General features: G+C 33.1%; 1 protein-coding gene across 1 annotated transcript; it reads left to right on the top strand.

Moving 5' to 3' along the window:
- The first annotated feature begins 7,921 nt into the window (after positions 1-7,921).
- LOC18604324 (Pentatricopeptide repeat (PPR) superfamily protein) lies at positions 7,922-10,542 on the top strand. The gene has a single exon (XM_018116869.2). The coding sequence runs from the start codon at positions 8,005-8,007 to the stop codon at positions 10,075-10,077; it is 2,073 nt and encodes a 690-aa protein (XP_017972358.2). The 5' UTR covers positions 7,922-8,004; the 3' UTR covers positions 10,078-10,542.
- Positions 10,543-23,285: the final 12,743 nt, after the last annotated feature.

The following is a 23,285-nucleotide window of genomic DNA, read 5'->3' as shown; positions in this document are numbered from 1 at the left end:
TAATTCAATTAGTATAGGAACTGCTTTTTAGGAAGCATATGTACATATTTATTATTGAGTGAATGCATTTATTATTGAAGGAGACAAGACAAAAAAATCTAGTAAAAGGTGTTGAAATTTTTGTTTTATGATTAAGCTTCATTTGATTGTCAATTTATTTTTAGATTTTTTTAACAAAAATAATAGAAAATGGAAGATAAAAGAACGATGATGAATCAAATGGAGTCTAAGGATTTGATGAGGCATGTCATAATTTGTAACATTAAGAAAAAAAAGTGAAGTAAATTGCATTTACTGTTTTGAAAATTTGGATCGAAAATTATTTGGTCACAATAATTCGAGTAATGGCTTAAGTGTTCATTGTTAATTTTTTTATTATATTCAAATAAATTTGTATTCATGTATGTTAGAAAAAAATTTGATTTATCAAATACGAAGCTTTGACACCATGTTACAAAACTAACAAGAGAATTAAAATTGTATATTGATGAATCTTATTTATGTGTTTCATAGAAAGGGATATATATATATATATATATATAAAGCTAATCTTAACCATATTATCTGAACACTTCTCCTCAAACTCAAGATAGTATAGCATATGGCAACTCGAGGTTGAAAATTAAGATAAACTCTTGAAAGTGCTCTTAAAATTAGTTGATATTTTGACATGGCAAAAGACGTGGCAAGTTACATGGCAAAATATGGCATGAGTTGAATGTCGTGGTGAAAGATGACAATTTGAATATAGTGGTGAAACACAACAAATTGAACGTCATGACGAAACATGACATGAGTTAAATGACAACATGACATGAGTGAAACACGTCATGGTTGCATGACATGGTAACACGACATAAAATGTTTATTTATATAAATTCTTAATAACTTGTATCGTTAACAATATAAATTTTTAATTTTAATGAAAATTAAAAGTTATTAGACTTATATAAATTAGTATTTTTTATCTACATGATACATAACATGACATTTAATATAAAATAAATTACGTCATGTTATAAACAAAAAATATAAATCCATATTAAATTTGATAATTTTTAATTTTTAATTTAAAGCTAAAGATTTGTTTTGATACATTCAAAAAAGAATTGCATAAATGATCAAATTCGAGAGCTTTTTTATTATATAAACATAAAGTAATATGTTGATTTTTACACTTTTTTACGTTATAATAAAAATAGTCTTTTTGTGAATATCTTCATTATTTGACTTTAAAATGCTAGTTAGCAACACTAGCATGGCACATGACAAACATATATTAGCTAATATGTACGAAAATTGGGTTACATAGATTTTCTTTTTGTTTTGTTTTTACTTTTTCACTTTCCTTTCCCTCGCTCCTAATGACTAGGGGCCAACTAGTCAAAACAGAGGGTCGGGTGGTGAAGCCGTAATAATGTCGGAGCCAGATCGACCCATCTTGCTGTCACTTGGGTACGGGAAAGGGATCATGCTTCGTAAAAAACATAAAGCCCGATCTGGATCCAAACTGTCCTCATAGCATCGACTGGGCCAAATTCAACCCACTGCATCCCCGACTGCCCCTTAGCCTATGAGGGAAAGAAGAGATAAAGAAAAAAAAAAGAACATGAGAGATCAAATGAAAAAAAAAGTTGATTTTTTTTTAAATCAATATAATTTAAAAAACTATTCTAATTTAAAATAAATATTACCAAAATTGACTATGAATCGACTCAAGTCAAATCCAACTAGATTGAAATTTTGAATCAATTTTTTTAACTTTAAAAATGAAAAAAAATATTTTTATAAACTTTGAATTAAGATGACGTTTATTACTTTATAATATTATCACATTGTAAGGAATGTGATTGTATAGAATGTGATTATTGAGAAATTAACATTATAGCATTTGGTATATTAAAAAAGTACTGATTAAAATGTTGAGAAGATAACATTTCAACGTTTGGTTATAAGTATTTTATTAAAAATGTAATGTTAATTTTCAAAATTATCTTTATATATTAAAATGTTAATTTAATATACTTGTATATTCTTTTATTATAAATTTTTATATGATATCATATCGTAAATAAATTTTTAATTTTATGTATTTTATTTTTATTTTTTATTATAATCTTATATATTTTATTTTTTATTATAATATAAAATTAGTTTATATATGAAATAAATAAAAAGAGATATATAAAAATTTGACTATCAAACTACATAAAAATAAATTATTCTATAATACACTAATATTGGCTGAACTTCAATCATTAATTGAAAAATAAATAACGCACATCAAATGGTCACGCAGTCTGCTGGACAATTGGGAAATAATCCCAAATGCAGAATTTGCCCATCATAAAACACCACAATAAGAAAATCATAAAACATAGAAATGAACTTCCTAAGAGCTCAATAAAAAATAAAACATCAAAGCTAGTTTACACCGATAATAAATAGAGTCAGCATTTTTCCAACAAATAACCAAGCATCAGATAGGACAAATCTATTTTAATATTAATTAGAAAATAATTTTCTATTTGTTAGCAATTTTAAAAATTTTAAAAAATATATATTTTAATTATTATTTTGAAATTTTTGTAAAAAATAAAAAATGGAAAAAAAATTTTGAAAAAAATAAAAAACCAAAAGAGATTTTTTTGAAAATCTAAAAATAAAAAAGAAATATTTTTTTATTTTTAAAAGTTTATCAAAAAATACGGAGAGGAAATAATTTTTATAATTTGGAAAAAATTATGAGCATAAAAGGGAATGTCTTATTTCTTTTCAGAAAATCTAAATATATTTTTTTATGGATTTTCTAATCTTTTATAATTTCTTAGAAATAAAAATTACTCCTAGTTTTTATCATTTTAGAATTTTCTAAATAATTAAAAATTATTTTCGGGTTTTATAAAAATATAAAATAAGAAAATTCCTTTTATGGTTTTCAAATTTTATAGATATTTTTTTCAAAATTTTAAAATTATTTCTATTTTTAAAAATTTTTAAAATAATAAAAATTAAGTTGTGGAATTTTATTGATTGATTTGTCTTCTTTATTATATGAATTGTAAATGTTATACTTGATTATTTGTGTTCCTAATACATGTATATTTATCAAAAACTTATTATATTGATCTACCGTATAAGGCTTCCTTTGTTTGTTTGACAATACTTGAAAACATTAAATCAAGAAAGGTACGTGTCACATCTTATTTTGTGATGGAACATGACCGGCGTATGAACCTAAACGGGTATAACCCGTTAACTCAAAGCAAGCCTTTTTAACATACATCATTAAACATTCATCGATGCAAAAGCATACAAAAACATCCATAGACATACAATATCAATTCATGCATGCTATCATATGCAATATTATACATATATGAAACTTCTCAACATATTAGTGTAAATGCAAACATTTCATATATCATCAGGGTGCTACGTCTTCAGTGCACCATATTATTTATATATCTTAGCACCCTTAGGTGTCCATATGGGCTTTTGAGCCATTATATACATTTAAACATAACATTCGTAATGTAAAGTACCCAAATATTAGCTACATTAACATAACATATTCATAATCCATAAACATAAACATTATCATAAACATAAATATAAGAGTGACTCGTCATTGAAACATGACTTGACTTGCTAGGCATTAAGGGGCTATTAGACACCTACCAAAAAGGAATGAACGAATCATGTCTTCGTGACACTAGCTACTAGCAAAAGAGTGCTATCATTGATCTACAACAAAAATCGTGAGCGAAAATAATGTGTGAGTCACAAAGACTTCGTGAATAGTTAGGAGAAGGGGAAAAACCAAGGGGAGAATGTTTTGTAAACATCCACTTGAAACCGCCTGCCATTCATAAACCATTTACTCATAAAGTTCATGATACATAGTATTTAAATGCATTTTAAATAACATTTGCGTGGAAAACAAGTTTATATAACCTTTAGAAACCTTTTGCCTTTGAAAAGCCTTTAATCATGCATGACATTTCAATTTTGTCTTGCATCTATTGATAGATGAGGGTATCTATTGATAGATGGGACGTATAATACTTCTTAAAGTATTCTATCCTTTATCTATCGATAAATGTTCTTCAAGTATCAATAGATAATCACTAAAACTCTGTTTTTTGGGTAAAATACTTCACTTTATCATTCCATATGTCCTTCTAACTTAAGGGGTCATTCCCTAGGCTAAGGTTCTATCTAACCAAGCTAAAAATCACCATAATTTAGTGCGAATAACATCATCATCAAATGTTACATCATAACTAGACCTGTCAAAATGGGCCTGGCCCATCGGGCTGACCCATTTTTATTAAATATGGGATGGGTTGGGTTGGTAAAATTTCGACCTGTATTAAACCCAGGCCTAGATGGGTTAGCTCTGTTGCTTAGAGGGCTGACCCGGGTTAGGGTAGGCTAGCCCGTTAGGCAAAAAAAAAACACAAAAAAAAAAACAAAACCTTTTTCTTAAGTGATCCACTAATCCTTCTAGGTTTTTCTTCTAAGTTTCTAACTGCCTCCGCTAGTCCGCCTGCCTAAGCCCCTAACACTCGACTACCCGAATCTCGACTCTATGCATCCGACTTTTGGCACCCGACTGACCATCCGGCACTCGGCAAGTTCTAAGTTTCTAATTGCCTGTTCGCCTCCGCTTGCGGCCTGCCTAAGCCTAAACCTAACACCGGACCACCAGAGTCCCGACTCTCTGCATCTCTGCATTCGGCTTCCGGCACTTGACTGACCATCGTCCCACTCCCATTCGACCATCAGATATTCTTCCTCCCATCCGGCATCCGCGATCTGCCATCTTGCCTTCTTACTTGTCAGCTTCATTTCTCCCATCTGGCATTCGACCTCCAGCATCCGACAGCCGACATTCGACGTCCAGCATCCGACATTCGGCCATCAGAATCGATGGCATTTATTTTCTAAAAAAATTAAAAAATATGGGTTGGCCCAGCCCGACCCATGGGCTAGCAAGAGCTGGGTTGGGCTAGGGATTTAACAGCCCATATAAAATATGGGTTAGCCCGACCCAGCCCATATTTTTTCAGCCCACAAGGGCCAGGGTCGGGCTGGGTCGGCCCATATTGACAAGTCTAATCATAACAAAAACATTCAACATAAAACACATCATTTTCACACTCATTTAATCAGAGCTTAAACTCATTAACCTCATTCATCTTGGCATCTTTAACTATGAGTGGGTTCGCTTTATTCCAGCAAATAGTGGTATAAACCCCCATTATCTTGGGTTCCTAACGTGTTTTTGTGGATAACACATCGACCTCACCCACGAACTAATATTGGTCCCACCCCACTCAGGTAGGTACGGGACAAGGTCTTTACTACCGTCTAATATACCTCGTGTCCATCATAGCTGCGTGAGTGACACATCGGCGTCACCCATAATCATCATAAGATTTCTTAAGCTTAGGATCGTTCTCATCCTTAGCTTACATTACGGACATGTGCTTTTTTATACATCATTCTCATACATGTAAACATTATTATACTTAGCATGTAGTGTACATGAATTCTTCTTTAACGCATACAACTCAAAGCTTAAATATCATTTCTTAACTTAAGAAGGAAATCATACATTCTTCAAGATATAGATATCATACGTATATATGTCATGTCTCTCACTATATCATAAGTGGCAACTCATACATCCACAATCATAGCATCATCATGTTCATATAAAGCATCATGGATGAAGACTTTTGCATCCAACATTATCTTTCGTGCTACATCGTGCCAAGTATGTGCATTACAACATTTTATGCATTAACATGGATAATGTCTTGTACCCACACTAGCCTGAAAGCCGAAGTAATTGAGTGGAATACAAACATAAAAGAGCTTGTTCCCCCTTGTTGAAAACTAATATATAGTAGATCCGTAAATAGTTTGAAACTATTATGTCATCTCATATCACAAATCATTTTCAAATCCATTTCTTTAAACATACTATTTGAAATCCATTGGAAAACCTGAATAACAAATTCTTTCTCAAACCATCCTTGGAAACAATATTTCATCATTTATAAATAATCATTTCTATAGAAACCATACTAACTTTACATATTAAAATACATACAAAGGTATATTCAGTCACCTAATTGGAGATTCGATTCCTAACTCTAATCATGATTTTGTTTCGGTGTAATTCGAGGAGTTTTCAAGTGTTCTTAACATACAACAATCATCACAGTCATTACCTAAAATATTTATCTCGTAATAATCACTCTAGGTACTTTTGAAACTATTTGAATTTAACAAAAATTAATTTTCTAGCTTAAATTTGTTGCTTCACAAGTACCCATATGCAGAAAATTGATAAAATCATTATTCTTACCTTAGGTAAGCTTAGATGTTAATTAAAACCACAAAACCTTGAGCTTAATCACTTCAGCAGAATTTCTGGGCAAGCAAACAACATTTTTAGAGTAAAAAAGATAAGATTTAAAGATTATAACGTTTAAAAATGTCACATTTTTCTCAAAAATGCAAAACCAAGTTTAGAATCATAAAAAAATGAGTTAAGAGGGTATAGAGTTAGAGTTTTACCTTTAAAAATTGGCTAAAAGTTAAAACCCTTGGAGGATGTGATGTATTTATAGTATTATCTGAGAAAATACACTTTTGCTTCTTTTATTTTTCAGAAAATGGTGTCATCTATTGATAAATTGGGACTATCTATCGATAAATAGGCTTCATAACCCTTTTAAAAGCATTTTGGTTGCAATCTATCGATAGATGGGGCCATCTATTGATAGATCTAACTATCTAGGGATAGATCTGGTCATTTATCCATAGATGTTTTTTAGGGCTACTTCAAGAAAACCTTTCTGGATTGTATCTATCGATAGATGAAAAACACCTATCGATAGATTGGCTACAATAAGCAAAAATAAACCTTAGAAATATATCCAATTGGACTCCTTTTAACACCAAATTTATCAAATCATCCAAACATGAATTTTTCCAACATTAAAACTTAGTTCTGAATGTTCAAAACACAAAACATCATGCTCATCTAATAATTTCTTAACTTAACACTTTACATTAGAATGAGATTTCATAATAGGTTAACTTAAAAAGGATTTTTAGTTATTTTTTCAAATAAATAAAAACAAAAATATCAAATCAAATTCGATAACATTGTAGAGTAAATGCAACATGAAATTACATTGATTTTTTTGTAAAATCGCATTACATCCATTGATGGTAATGTGATTGCATTGCAATCTTATATTGTGTTGGCTTGTTTAAAAACAAATATAGTAATGTAATTTAATTGGATACATTGTAGAAAATATAAGTGTATTTCCCTCATTAAACTTAAACTTAAAAACTTAATATATTATGTAATTGATAATTTAATAGTTTATTAATTTATACATCAATTAATAAAAAATTAATTTATTTTTTTTCAAAACATTAAACTTAATATATATGTATTGTGCACAATTTTCTTTGCAATATGAGAATATTACCCTAGAACTTATTAATGCATTAAAAAAAGTTAAAGATGAGGTCCAAAGAGACATCAATTTTAATAAGAAACAAGTAACATTAAACTCATATTTTACAAATACCTCATAATTAAGTTATGCATATATATATAATTTTGATTTGTAAAGAGATTATTAATTTATATAAGTGAGACTTATGTGTTTCTTTTAATATATATTATCTTATAAATTTAATGAATTATTAATTTATTGTATTGGTATTAAGTCAAGACTAATTAAAGTATTATTTAATCAAGATTTTTAATTTATCAAATAAAATCTAGAGAGATTATCCCGTATTTCAAACCGGGCCGAGTCAATCTTAAACTTAATAACATATTTCCCAACTTGACCTAGTTGGACCGGGCTTATGAGCCTCTTCGTCCCATGCGGATGCCTGGACAGCTAAAATCAACAGATTTCGGGGCTTGTTTCCTCGAGTAGAGATCAGTATAGTTGCGTGATGCCTGCCACCAACTCCAAAACCTTCGTCGAAGCATGCAAAGCTACTATGATCCTTACCAAACTCAACCTTCCATCACTTCCCAAGTCCCCAACCTCCCCTCTTGCAGTTCACTTTTCAACTTCTTCTCTATCACATCTCCAACAACCCATCACCAACAAGCCATACTGGGCCACGAAAATCCACAACCTCTGCACCAAGCACCGGAACGTCGACGAAGCCATTAGCCTGCTGGACACCCTCTGCCTCCACGGCTACCGCCCCGATTACCTCAACCTCAGCAGCATAATCCACGCACTTTGTGATTCCAACCGCTTCTCCGAGGCTCACCATCGCTTTCTTCTCTCCTTGTCTTCTCATTTAATCCCCGATGAACGGACCTGTAATGTTCTCATTGCTCGCTTGCTCCATTCCAAAACCCCGCATTCCACATTGCATGTTATACGTTCTTTACTTAATGTCAAGGCCCAGTTCGTCCCTTCATTAACAAACTTCAACCGGCTAATCGATCAGTTTTGCGCGGATTTACGCGTAGATATTGGGCATAGGTTGTTTTTTTATATGAAGAGTAAGGGACAATTGCCCAATGCTGTTACTTACACTACTTTGATTAGTGGGTATGTTGGAATTGGTGATTTAGGCGTTGCCTTTAAGTTGTTTGATGAAATGCGTGCCTGCGGGGTGTTTCCAAATTCGCTGACTTATAGTGTTCTTATTTGTGGGGTTCTTATGAAAAGAGACGTTGCTAACGGGAAGGAGTTGATGGACAAGCTTTGGGATAGAATGAAGGATGAAAAGGAGGAGCCGGCCGTGAATTCGGCGGCGTTTGCTAATCTTATCGATTGTTTATGTAGAGAAGGGTATTTCAATGAAGTTTTTAGAATTGCGGAAAGCATGCCTCAAGGGAAGAGTGTAAGTGAAGAGTTTGCTTATGGTCATATGATTGATTCGCTTTGTAGAGCTGGAAGGAACCATGGCGCTTCTAGGGTTGTTTACATGATGCGAAAGAAAGATTTTGTGCCGAGCTCAGTTTCTTATAATAGCATTATTCATGGCCTTTGTAAGGAAGGAGGTTGTATGAGAGCTTATCAATTGTTTGAGGAAGGAATTGAGTTTGGATACTTGCCATCCGAGCACACGTACAAAATTCTAGTAGAAGGGCTTTGCCGAGAATCTGACTTCCACAAAGCGAGGCAAGTTTTACAGTTCATGTTGAATAAGAAGGGCCTGGACAGAACTAGAATTTACAATATATATTTACGAGCTCTTTGCCTCATAAATAATAACCCAACCGAGCTTTTAAATATACTGGTTTCTATGCTTCAGAACCAGTGTCAACCTGATGTGATTACCTTAAACACAGTTATCAATGGGTTTCGCAAGATGGGAAGAATGGATGAAGCTCTGAAGGTACTGAGTGACATGACAAATGGGAAATTTTCTGCTCCAAATGAAGTGACATTCACTACGGTCATCTGTGGTTTATTAGATGTAGGAAGAACAGTAGAAGCTCTTGATGTATTAAATCGGATAATGCCTGAAAGGGGTTTAAGGCCTGGTGTTGTTACATATAACGCAGTTCTTTGTGGTTTTTTTAAAACCCAACATGCAAATGAAGCAATGGGGGTATATAATTGCATGGTAAATGAAGGCGTGACTGCCAACAGCACCACTTACGCTATAGTTGTTGATGGATTATGCCAATCTGGCCAAATAGAGGAGGCTAAGAAGTTTTGGGATGATGTTATATGGCCTTCACAAATTCATGATGATTTTGTGTATGCGTCTATTCTCAAAGGGCTATGCCACGCTGGCCATTTTAATCAAGCTTGTCATTTCTTATATGAACTGGTTGATTCTGGGGTCACTCCAAATATTGTGAGCTACAACATTGTGATTGACAAAGCCTGCAAGTTGGGTTTGAGAAAAGAAGCTTATCAAATTGTGGGAGAAATGAGAAAGAATGGGCTTGAACCAGATGCTGTAACTTGGCGGATTCTTGAAAAACTACATGGTAATGTAAGAAAAACACTTTTTATTGAGGATTCACCACTAAAATATGAAGGTCTATAATGAGGCAGGTTTATTCGATTCTCTAAGCCTTGCTTCTATAAACAAGGATTCCTTGTTTGAGTCCTTTTTTGCAGCAGCCTGCTTCATTCAAAGCAACTGGCAACAATGGAAGAAAATTGCCAATGTCATTATTAAACAAGAAACAAAATAAGCACGCATTGGGAGGAAACTTATGTCTACAGAAATTATAACTCGAGGGTTTCTCAAATTGCTTGTGCAATAAATCTGGATTTGAAAGCACTTTACATGTGTTGTTTATCGAGGTAAAGGTAATAGTCTCATGGGGTAGGTGAAGGCGAGTAGGCCTCATGCAAAGGAGGATATAGGAGGCTGGCTTTGGATCTCAGCACAGAGGCATGTAGAAGGCCTCTGTGTGTACACATTTACTTGAATTATACATACCTTATAGTCACAAATATTGTTTCAAAACGGTTGAATTGCAAATAAAGCAATGCCAGTTCATATTATTGTAGCCATGGAACCATTTCTTGTTCCTTTCACTACAAAAAATAGGCTATTTAACAACAGTTTGCATTTTACCTCTGGCAGTTGCTGTAACTCTTGGAAATTTTTATATTAATAAAATTTTCCTGGAAAATCTTTTGGGGGTTAAAGAATTTCTGGCCGAGGAGCTTGGTTAATTCCCTTCTGTCTCCTATTTCACATGAAGCCCTCATCATCAATGCTTGCTTTCCTCACTTACTCTTCTTAAGATTGCTCTGTCAGTGCCCTTTGTCCCTCATTGTCACTTCCTGTGATTTCTGGAGATGAGGATGGCGGCAGGTCTTTGCACTTCTCAGTACGCTGCCATTATCAAGTTTTTACTTCTCTCTCTAATCTAAGCCTATTCAATTCTCTTCTTCCCTTCAACAACTTTCCCTCTCTTCACAAGTAAGCTTTCTCTAATTTGCTTGAATTTTCAGGTACATTTTGTTGCTCTGCAACTCTGGACTCGTTGCTTGCTCAGTCTCGCCCCTCTATTAGTCTTGTGCAGCATCTGGTTTGTTTTATAGGTTGTTGGGAACTTTTATTTTATTTTAGTTTTCCTTAAATATTTACTAATTATTGATGTAGATGCCTAATTTTGATCAACTATTATTTTTTAAAGTATTATGTTATAGAAAAACTACACCAGGGGCGTTCTGAGCATGGAAGCGCTCGGCAGTATTCTAAGCATAGAAGCGCCCGGGGTCGTTCCAAACGCAGAAGCGCTTAGGGTCGTTCTAAGTGCAAAACCGCTCAAGGTTGTTCCAAGTGCGGAAGTACTTAAGAGCAAGTATGGAACAACTATATATACGGGGAAGTGAAAATAACTTAGAACGAATGACAAGGTTTATGAGTTATCTTCATATTTGGGATGATTTAAATAGCTTGGCTTGATAGCTTAGATATGGATGTACTTAAGAGGATTCCTCTTAACCTTTTCTTGAAGTATACGTGCTTTATCTAAAATTTTACATTCCTTAATGTGCTCTTCCATGACTAGCACGTTCTCTCATGATTAAGCTTAACATCCAATAAGTCGTTTTTTAACATACTCTCTTATGACAGGCACGTTCTCCAATGATCGAATGTATTTTCTTAACTTATCCTAAGAAAACGCTCCTATCTAGTATAAATATGGGAGTCTGGAAAGAGAAAGACAAGGAGAGTTTAGTAGAAACTCTATTGAAATTATTTTAAAAACACTTTCAAAGTGCTACCAAATTCTTTATCTACTTAGCCATTTCCATCCATCTTGTTTTGCCACTTTCCCTACCCTTTTTCTTATTCTCGAACGCCTGCCACCAAAGTAGGTACACTTCAAGAATTGCTTTAGTCTTCATCTCTACTGCTTCTAGCACATTTTGTTTCACTTATTACAACACGTCATCTTTTCTCACCGGAAGAACCCTTACATTTTGGCAACTCCACTAGCGAAAGAGTGATTACAATAAATTAAAAAAAATTTACCAAAAAATTTTTTCTCAGATGATGTTGAGAGTTTCAAAAATTTTTTTATTAAAAGATATGGAGAGTTCTCCCAACAACCAAAAAACGATCATTCCCACCTATATCCAAGAGCTCATGAAAATGCTTCAAGCTTCCTAAGAAATGATGCAAGTGTTGGAGCAAAACAACAAGTGGATGATGGAAACCATCACCTAGTTTGCTTCCTAAACTGCCACAACTTCTCAACCTCCACTTATGCCAATTGAAAATGTCGCCAAAGTGCCAACAATATGAATGAAAATGGGTAAATGGAAAAAGCATGATTGACCCACTCCTTAATACCACCAATCCCTCTATTATAGGCAATCTCATTACAGTAACTCCTTCAACTAACACTCAGAGCTTGGTCACAAAGGAAGAGTTGGAGAAGCTGCTCGATCAGAAGAATGAGAGTCTCAACTTCTCAGAGTTTGACTTGAAACTACCTTACTTTGCTAAGGTAATAGCTAAGTCGTACCCTAAGGATTATAACAACTTGAAATTCAAACAATTCAATGGCAAGATCGATAATGCTGGGGAACATGTGATGAAGTTTATGGAAACCTTTAGAGTTGCAGGCTTGGACGATGATTTAAAGTTGACGGAGTTCTTTGAGTCCCTCACTAAGAAAGCTTACACCTAGTATGTTAATCTCACTCCTGGTTCAATTGACTCTTGGAACCAAATGTGTAGGATGTTTGGGTAAAAGTTTTTCTTTACCCAAGAGAAGGTGATCTTATTATTTTGGGAAACGAACATTAGAAGTCATGATAGGATTTTATGGAGTACATCCAGTGGTTTAGGGAACGGGTATTGGATATACAAGATTCCCATGATAAAAAGGAGCTAGTCAAAGTATGCATATAAGGTATGTTAGATGAATATAAGGTGCATTTGAAAAACTTATCTCTTTCTACTTTTGCCACTTTAATTGAAGTTGTAATACAAACCAATAATACAGTACCTAGGCCAAAAGAAGCTAATCGTTTCAATAAAAGAAACATCACAACTGTGAATGTAATTCAAAGGAGAGGTAGAGAAAGAAGAGGTCCTAGAGAAAACTTAGGGCCAAGGTGGGACAACTTTAAGAGAAGACAAGATGAGGAGATTACTACACCTCCTTTATTCTCAGGTCCACTTATAGAGTAAGGGCACTCCTTCAAGAATGGATTAGAGATGGACAAATAAATTTGCCTTATGTATAGAAACCACAAATGACAAAAAAGAAGTCCTATCCACGATATTACGATTATCATCGCATGGTGGGTCATCCATTTGCTAAATGCAAAAATATGCATAAGATATTTCACAAGAGGACACAAGCAGAAGAAGTCCTGATTAGAAACAAAATGATTCAAAATAATCCACTCTTTGCTCATCTAAATGCCCAAGGACATGTAAGTGTAGTTATCAGTATTTAGGAAGAGCTTACCCCTCCTTCCAATCAAGAAAAGGATACATGTGCAGCTGTTATGGTTACCTATTCCATTACTAGCTCACTCATGAAGACACTTAGCTACAAGCATTTCTTTAATCAACTTGGCTTTTCAGAGGAATCAAGGAAGAAGGTAGCCGCAATGTTATTGTAGATAATTGGTTTACAGCATAGGAAATGCAACTTGGCGGGACAAACTATGAGGAAAGTTGCAACTTACTTGATCAAAGAAACCTTAAAGAGAAATTATAGAAAAAATGATTATGAATTTCTATAGAACTATTCTCTCCCATTTATAAACTTTGGGGAATTGTTATCTTACTAGGAAACTAACACTTCAAATTTTCTTAGCAAGTTTTTTATACATTCTCCCACTTTCCCTATATTCTACCTTTCTTGAATACTTAGCAAGTTTAAAGATTGTTCAATTATAAGATTCCAAGATGAATTGGAGTTGCATTAGATCATGATTTGAATTCATAATTCTTTCCATTCTTTTCCTCAATCCTTAATGAGATGTTCGTAAAGAAATTATTAAAAGTAGATCATGATTTGAATCCTTTTTAAGATTCTTCCTTCAATCCTAAGGAAACAATTTCCATTGAAAGCTGCATACAAATGTACCAACAATTACTCTTTATGGCTTCACTTGACTATATATTTGTATGGTTATGGATTTTGTGTCGTTACTAGATGGTAGTGTCACGACCCAAATTCCGGGCCATGATCAGTGCATGGGCCCAATGGACGTAGCCCACTAAGTCTAAGCAAGCCTATTTATATAACTTGTTCACCCTTCCATCATAAGTGACTAAAGTCACATTTCATAATTTCAAATCAAAATATACATATATTGTCTAAAATATGTCTTAATAATTTCCATTGAGTTTGTCTATACATAACAAAGAGATTCTCGACTTTTAGCGGAGAAATTTGGGCGAAAGTACTACTATCGAATGCCGAGATACCTACCAAGGAGACGAATCTATAAAGACACCTCGACTTAGTTATCGACTGCCTCTTGATCTGAAAACATGAAGTTGAAAACAGTGAGAATAAACCCAGTGAGTGAACAAAGGAAGGGAACAAGCAATCGATAAGGAAAGTTTAAAGAAATCATGATGCATTCATTTTCAAAACAATGCAATTTAGTTTAGTTCTTATTAAAACCCTTCTTTTAAACCCTTAATGAGTTAATCACTTGACGATAAAGGATCCTTGCACTAACAAAGGATTTTTGCATTAACAAAGGATTTGAAGAGTGAAAACTTTAATAGTATTCAAGCAAGTCAAGTGAAATGACGAGTCCTCGCTGCAGCGAAAAGGTATTCTTGTTTACTATAAATTCTAAAAGCTACCTCCTAATTAGCTTCCAATTGCCATTGAGTGGCTATCTATTTTCACTATCCTAATCACTCTAAAATGAATGAACAACCTCAACTACAAAACACTCACAAGTCTAATCACTATCCATTCTCAACACTTAAAAATCAACTCTAATTCACTACTCACCTTAGTAGATTTGTAATTGAAATTCTTTCCAAAAATTTTCAAGCTATTATAGAAGCTCCCTCTTTGTCTCTCTAGAACACCGAGCTAGTGAGAGGAAATATGGAAGTAAGACTTTTCAAGGGTTTTAAGGTGAGAAAGTGAAATAACACAAAAGGTTTTATGAAAAGGTGCACAAAAACATGAAAATTGGAGCTAGCTTGAGAGAAGTTATAGAGATTTCCAAACAAGCTTCCATGGAGGATGAAAGTAACATGAGATGGGAGGAAGAAGAAGAAGTTGCTGGAGAAATAAAGAAGCTGCTGGAACAAATGATATTTATAGCTAAAGCTTATCCAATCTTTTCTTAAATTATGAAAATGCCCTTAAAAAGTTGGCTTGTTCTCCTCCAATCCTTTGTGCAATCTTTTTACTCTTTTGACACTACGATTTGGTCCATAATGGTCTAGAAATACTCAAGTTCACGAAAACTTAAAATGTCGACTAGAGATGAAAAATGATCATTTTGCCCTTATCTTGAAAATCATCATTATTTTTATTTTCTTCGTGATTTTACCCTTATTTTCATCATTCATTTATGCCTTAGGCCTACTTAGGCCTTAATTTTGTTTGAAAGCTCACTTCTAGGGGCTCACTAAGGAAATAACGAAATTACCCATAGTCAATGATATCGCGTTTAGTTCTAGCTACGAGTTTATAAAGGTCAAGGTCTCACAGGCAGTTATTGCAACTTATACATTATGCCATTCCAAGCACAAAAGTGCCCAGGGTCGTTCCAAGCACGAAAACACTCAAGGGTGTTCTATGTGCAGAAGTGCCCAAGAGCATTCCAAGCATGGAAATGCTCAAGAACGTTCCCCAAGTGCATAATGCATAATGACAACAAAAAATAGTAATAATTAATAGATAAATTTGCAAGCTATTCTTTATTCTTTATGTCATGACCTGGAACTCCCCTCGAGCCCGTGATAACCGCTAGGGTGCTTCGATGGGCACTCATCTCCCGGAATGCCAACCAAAACCCCGCAAGGCTTAATATCAGTTTCTCTTTTCCCCGGTGAGTATCCGTTGCCAAATATTATGTTCTAAAGGATTTTGAGCTATTTCCAACTTAAAACTGATAAAATAAAAATTTTATCACACAGGGGCATTTTGGTTATTTTTTCCAAAAATCTCAAAATCAGTTAAAAATGTAGTATGCAAGTGGAAAACACATATTTCATAATTTGAAATAACTTTGGATGTCTAAAACATTCGTTTAAAATGAAATTATGACTATTAGTATAAAATAAAAATATTAAATAAAATATTCAATTTTCTCATAAAACAATATTTTAAGAACACTGCATAAATAATTTTTACAGAGTAAAAGTAAAATAAATTCATATATATTGTAATACAAATAATCAAGGTATAAAATTAAATTTACAGTGACACGTGGGCCCACGAACGATCAAAAGTATCTAGAGAGATAAACCTACATATTTTGAGGATGCCAGTCTAATTGTAATCCTCGATGAAATGAGCTATCTACCGATTATCCTGAGCCTAAAATGGGTGAAAAGGAGGGTGGTGAGATTATAAAATCCTAGTGAGTAAACAAACACCATTTAAATCAGCTAAAGCCGAGTAAAAAGAGACAATTAAAATATCCCATCATTTTTAAGTGTTTCACAATTTGAAAATTTATCCCAACCCATGCAAACGGTTGTATTTCATTTAATTTCTTATTTAGGCTTATGACTTCTATAAACATTCGGCTCATGCTATCAAATAATACTTGATGACACCTTGATTAGAGGCGTACACTCGAGCCCACCAAGCTTGTTAAAATTTCGTATACACTTAAAACATATTTTTAGTTTGAGAAACACACAGCTGTTCCTTGGCGTTGGTTGAGTTCCCCTTCACGTGGTGGTTTGGCGTGAAGTGAACCCTAAACTTTACCCCAGGAGGTACCCTACGCGTCTCTCCGTTCGAGGTAAGAATATAATAGGGTTTACCTTGCCCGTCTAGAAGGCTAGTCCACAGAAACCCCCTACTGCAATGATTAATTAATATATATAATCCACCATACAATAAAGTTCAATAACATGATATGGCAATTATTGTAATTCACAGCCTTTCAAGGCTAAATACACATTTCATACATTTCAACACAAGTACCAATTCAGCCATTCATGCAATTACTGTCATAAGCCATTCGATTCAAATCATAAATTCAATTCATAACAAGTGGTCTCCAATTACTCTATTTTTCAAAATCATTATTCAATTTTAAAACAATTTATAAAATCTTTTCATGTAGATATATTTTGTTTGTAAAACTCAAGATTTACCATTTAAACTCATTTTCATAAAATTTCACTAAATACGATTAAAAACATACTTTAGATAATAAAAATGATGGTAAGGTTACTCACAGTACTAGGAGTTCGATATACTCCTATTCCCGATCTTCGGGCCTAATCTTTCTACTCTTGTTAGAGGGCTCACTACCTATACATTATACGTGACATGAATTTCAATAAATTGTGTCAATTTATCATAAACTATTTAAGACTCTCTAAATCTAAATGAATGCATGCGATAGGATGCATTTCAAAATGTTTGATTAATCACTTAAATGTGATATTCGACCTAATCGGCTAAAATCTCCAATTTAACTCCAAATCAATTCTTCTCACTTCTACACTCCAATTATACCTAAAATACCTCAATGACTGTGAATATAATTCAATTTATCAGTCTCGGGTCAATAATCACACATGTCTACGCATTAGGTAAAAATTCAAATTTTTACACAAAAATTTCCCATTTAATTTCTAGCCTCACCAAACATCAAATATCACTCAAATATCATGAAATATCATCAATTTCAACTACAATATCCTCCCTAGAAAATTCGGCCAATAATGGTAATGGGGGAAAATGAATTCTTTTCTTGTTATTTTGTTTCTAAATATGCTTAACTAACTAAAAACACTAACATAACTTAAAATCAAATCAATCTAACTTCATTCTCTCTCCATACCCATTTGGGCAGCCATGAATTCACCATGAAAACATGAAATTTAACCATGGAAAATAAGGAGAAATGCATGGGAAAGGTAGATCACAAGTCAAAATCAAGAAATTTTACCTTTGATTGCTTGATTCTTGGAAATCCACCAATTTTCCTTTAATTTTCCCACCTAGGTTTCTTGTTTTTCCTTTCCTCTCTCTGTCTTACCATGGCCGGCCACATGAAGAGAAAATGGGATAAATATGGGCTGATTTTAATGAAAAATAATAAAATATTCTTACTTGACACGTGGCATGTTTCCATTGGTCCATTTTTAAAACTTAAAAAATTTTAATCCTTTTTATCTCCACCACGCAATTAGTCAATGGTCAAAATGAGGATAAGGGAAGACCATGTGCTGGACAAATGTCTTGGTGGTGGAAAATTACTGTTTTGCCCTTAGGGTGACAAAATTACCATTTTACCCCTATGCTCTAAAAAATACCCAAAATAATTTTTTTTTCACTTCTTAACCTCAAATCATACTCCAATAAGTCAAATGGGGCCAAAAATCTTTTCTAAAAATTCTCATTTTGTCCCCAGATAGTGAAAATTTCGGTTTAACTCCAAATTGATCTTCGAACTCCAATTCACCATATTAAACCATTCTGGGACTTTAATATTCTTAATTTCATCTTAATTTCTCTATTTGATCTAGTTCGAGGCTTAAATCAACTTTGTTGTACATCTAGGTACAATATCGACTTTTGTAAATTTTTCGGGACTCTCATAGCATGCAAACATGCTATCCATCACATGTGTGTCACGACAAATATTTTTATAGAGTCAGGCTTGACATCTTCTCTCCTACTTGGATCAACCATATGATCCTTCTTCATGTCTGATTTCGACATCTGGCTAAATATTAATATTTTAATATTATTTCATTGATAAAATATTATTTTATTCTAAAAATTTTATCTTGTCTATTTGGTTCCCAAAGTTCCTTATTATGGCTCAATTCGCATCCGACCAACTTTATTTATCACCATATCAAAGTATGGGGCATTTCACTTTAAAACAAATATATATATGTGTGTGTGTTGTCTTGCTTATTCTGTGTACATCTTCTTAGTTTATGCATATAACTCCTTATAAGAATTTTTATGCAGAGGGTAAAATGTAGATCCCAATTTTGACTAACTATTATTTTTTGAAGTATTGTGTTACAAAAAACTACACCAAGGGCGTTTTGAGCACAAAAGTGCCCAAGGGTGTTTCAAGCGAGGAAGCACCCCGAGTTGCTCAAGCGTAAAAACTCCCTGAGTTGTTTTAAGTGTGAAAGCGCTCAAGGTAGGGCTGTGCAATCGGTTAGTTCAATTATTGAATATTTAATAACCGAACTAACCGCACTTTTATATAAAACTAATCGAAACTGAACTAATTTGGTTAGTTCGGTTCTGTTATCGAAAACCGAGTTTAATAAAAAATTTTTTAGTTTGTATACAAAAACTGAACTTAATAAATAATTTGATGTACAATTGCAAGGGATCCATCCTCATGGACATGGTGACATAATTTATATGATCCCTTTTAATATTGGCTTAAATTTCTCAACCTAAACCTGGTCCATTATATCAGACACGATAACTTACGAGCAATGCGTTACTATATAAAATGGCTCAGTCACACCACTGTTATAGATGTTATCTATGTAAAAGCTTGATCAGACAAAAACTCCGCATTGCATCATCCACTTGCTGTCAAGCATTAAAAAACATAATAATACTAAGGGCGCTGAGGCATAACTTAATGAAAAAATGACGAGGGCTTCCATTCAGCAGAGATATACTTCACCAAGAGTCCTGTTACTTTAAAATCCAAACACAAAATGTATATTAACAATTATCTTTTGCATGCACAAAAGCAATGGCAGGAAATCTCATGGCATAAAACAGCCCAACTGCATGACCATGTTGGCGATACCTTGGCAATGCAGGCTTGCAGTAATATAAACTTTAATAGGGCAAAATTTCTATGCTCTGCACTGAAAAACATATCAATGCTAAATGCTAAGAAAATAACATGTTAAGTTTAAAAAATGTCTAAACATCTAACTCAGGCATATAAAACCCTAAATAAAAACAAGATACCAAGAGAGCAACAATCATTGTCAGACACTAGATTTAGAAACATCACAACTGGTAGAAAACACCCACATGTGATAAGCAAGTGCCAGCATCGTATATTAACTTCTAATACAGAAATAACAAAATATCTATATATTAACTTCCAAGGAATAAAACACAAACAGAAATGAAAAGGTTAGCATTCCTAGAAGCTACAGGAAACTGGATAAAGAAATGAAAAAAAATGAAAGATATGATGGCTTAATATATAACTATAAAAATAATAAAACAAAAAGACAGGACGATCCCATGTTTCTTTTAGTTCTTCTGAAACTTTTCCACATATGCTTGCAACAGAATAACCAATGTAAAGGGGTCAGCAAACTATGCATAAAATGAAGTAGCCTAGATTAAATTAATAATAACATTACAAAAAGAAGTTGTCTATCAACTTCAACCATTGAGATGACACAAGACATTACTAACAAAAATACATACTAGTAAAAATAGACATTACTAACATTAGCACCAAAAGCACTCATTTCAGAAGTAAAAACCAATATATGCTTCTGCAGCACCCCCATCTTTTCTTCTGAATGTCACAAAAATTTTAAATAAATGAATGTCACAACCTTGTCCAATTAACAAAAGAATATGAAAAAAAGAAATCTAAGTGATAGAGTTGAAGTTATTAATTATTATTATCTAGAGTATGTACTAATTATTAATGCACTGTAATTTTGTTTAGTCTTCATAATCATTAATTGTATTTAAAAAAGAGTCTTCCAAAAGGAAAAATGAAAACTAAACAAATTATCATCAATAAAGACTAAACTTTTTCAAGAAAAAGATAATATAAAATTATTAATTTGATAAATATTTAGGAGTATATTTATTATACTTGTCAAAATGGGCCTAGCCCATTGGGCTGGCCTATTTTTTTTATAAAATATAGGGTAAGTTGGGCCTAAATTTTTAGGCCCATATTAAAATCGGGCCTAAATGGGCTAGCCCACCAAATCAGAGCCTAGGGTGGGCTGGGGCGAGCCAGCCTTATGGGCCAAAAAAATTAGTAATTTTAATTAATTTAATAATTTTATATATTTAACTATATAAAATTAATAATTTAATTACCAATAATATTGCTTATTTTATATATTTTAATGTGTTTAATCTTTACTTATCAAATTAATAATTTTAATTTATGAATTAAATCACAAAATAATTTTATTAATAGAAAATTTATTAAGTAAAATTATAAAAATAATTTTTTTAAAAAAATGGGCTGGCCCAACCCAACCCATGGGCTAGCAAGGGGTGGGCTGGGTTGAGGTTTTGATGGCCCATATAAAAAATGGGTTGGCCCAGCCCAACCCATATTTTCTTAGCCCACAAGGGCTTGGGCTAGGTCGGACCAGCCCATATTGACAGCTCTAATATTTATCAAATATTAAACTTTACTTGATTACCTTAAAGATTATCAAGTACATTGTCCACTGCAATCTTTGACAACTCTACAATACATAAACAAGAAAGTAAGAAATAAAGCAATAACATATTAACAATTGAAACAACAAAAATGAAATGATGATATAAATAAAATACTTACCTTCATCAACTTTTTCAAGCTCTGCCAAATCATTCTTAGTGTCATGAAGATAATAAGAAGGTCCACGTAGCCAATCTTGAGCACAAATAAGGGCTTGCACCATCTTAGGCATTAAAGAACTCCTATATGCATCAAACACACGACCACCGGTGCTAAAAGCTGATTCCGAAGCAACTAAGGATGGAGGAATCGCTAATACATTATGAGCTAGTAGGGAAAAAGTAGGATACCTATGACTATTGAGTTTCCACCAAATGAAAACATCAAAGTCATCACTATCGGTTGCATTAGGCTCATTTAAACTCAAATACTTCTCCAATTCCGATTTATCCTCTTCCCTACCAATTACAATCTTATATCTTTTAAATTCATTCAGAAGAGCAACACTAGCACTGGAGTCAATATCATCATCCAATTCAGAAATTTGGCTCACTTGGGATTGGCTATTATCACCAACTTTCTCAAGAGGAGGTTATACATTTTTTTGGTATTCAACAAGCAACTCCTCCATTGTTTTTTTCAAACTCACACATATCGATGAAGCCTACTCATTCGAATACATTTTCCTCAAACAAAACTCCACAAATACAAGTTTCTTCCTTGGATCAAGAATAGAGGCAACATAAAGCAACTTATTCATTTTTTCTATATTTCTTTAAACTTATCAAATTTCTCTTGCATTTTCTTTGCCATTGTTTGCAACTCAACATCAAGATGTCTTTGTCTATCTCTCAAAATGCAATAAATACCATAAATATCATCAAGAAAAGTATTAATAGTAGCATAAGAAGTACTTAAAACTTTTACTGTGAGTGTGTAAAAATGTTTCAAGAAAAGATTCAACCTCTTAACATTTTCCCAACTCCAAAAGCACATTTCAAAGGATTCATGTGAATCTTGTACTTTTGACATCACTCAAATACTCTTCTCAAGCTCCCAAGATTATTAGAAGCTTTCCTAAATGTCACCACTATATCACTTACATAGTTTTCCACGTAGTCGTGCATCATCTCATGAAAGATTCTTATCATAATACGTCGATAAGTGACAACTATATTTTCTAATCCAAATGGCATGATAGTATATATAAAATTACTAAATGGAATTATGAAAGTTGTCTTCTCCATATCACTTAGTGCTATCTTTATCTGGTTATATCCATTGAATCTATCCATTAACAAGAGCATCTCATGACTAACTATAACGTCAACTTAGGTTTCAATATTTAGAAAAGAAAAGTAATCTTTTAGGCATGCGATGTTTAAATCTCTAAATACTCGAATTGTTCCATTTTTATTCTTCATGAGGACCAAATTTGCTAGCTAAGTTGGATGGTGTGATAACTCTATGCTATAGAATTATTTGAGCTTAATTTTGATAATAATTTGACTTAGTTTTTGTAATAATACATAGAAATTAGTAGATTTTATTTAATTATTTTAAATTTGTTATTTTAGGTGAGTCAATCTAATCTTAGTTAATTTTATGCTTAATTTGGTGTTAATGTGGTTAAGATAGGTTGTTATTGATTTATTTGTGCTTTTGTAGGTT

Source organism: Theobroma cacao, chromosome 3 (assembly GCF_053813885.1).
Source record: "Theobroma cacao isolate CCN51 chromosome 3, ASM5381388v1, whole genome shotgun sequence".
Lineage (NCBI taxonomy): Eukaryota > Viridiplantae > Streptophyta > Magnoliopsida > Malvales > Malvaceae > Theobroma > Theobroma cacao.
Note: the sequence above shows the minus strand (reverse complement) of the source record. Positions and strands in the feature narration are given on the sequence as shown.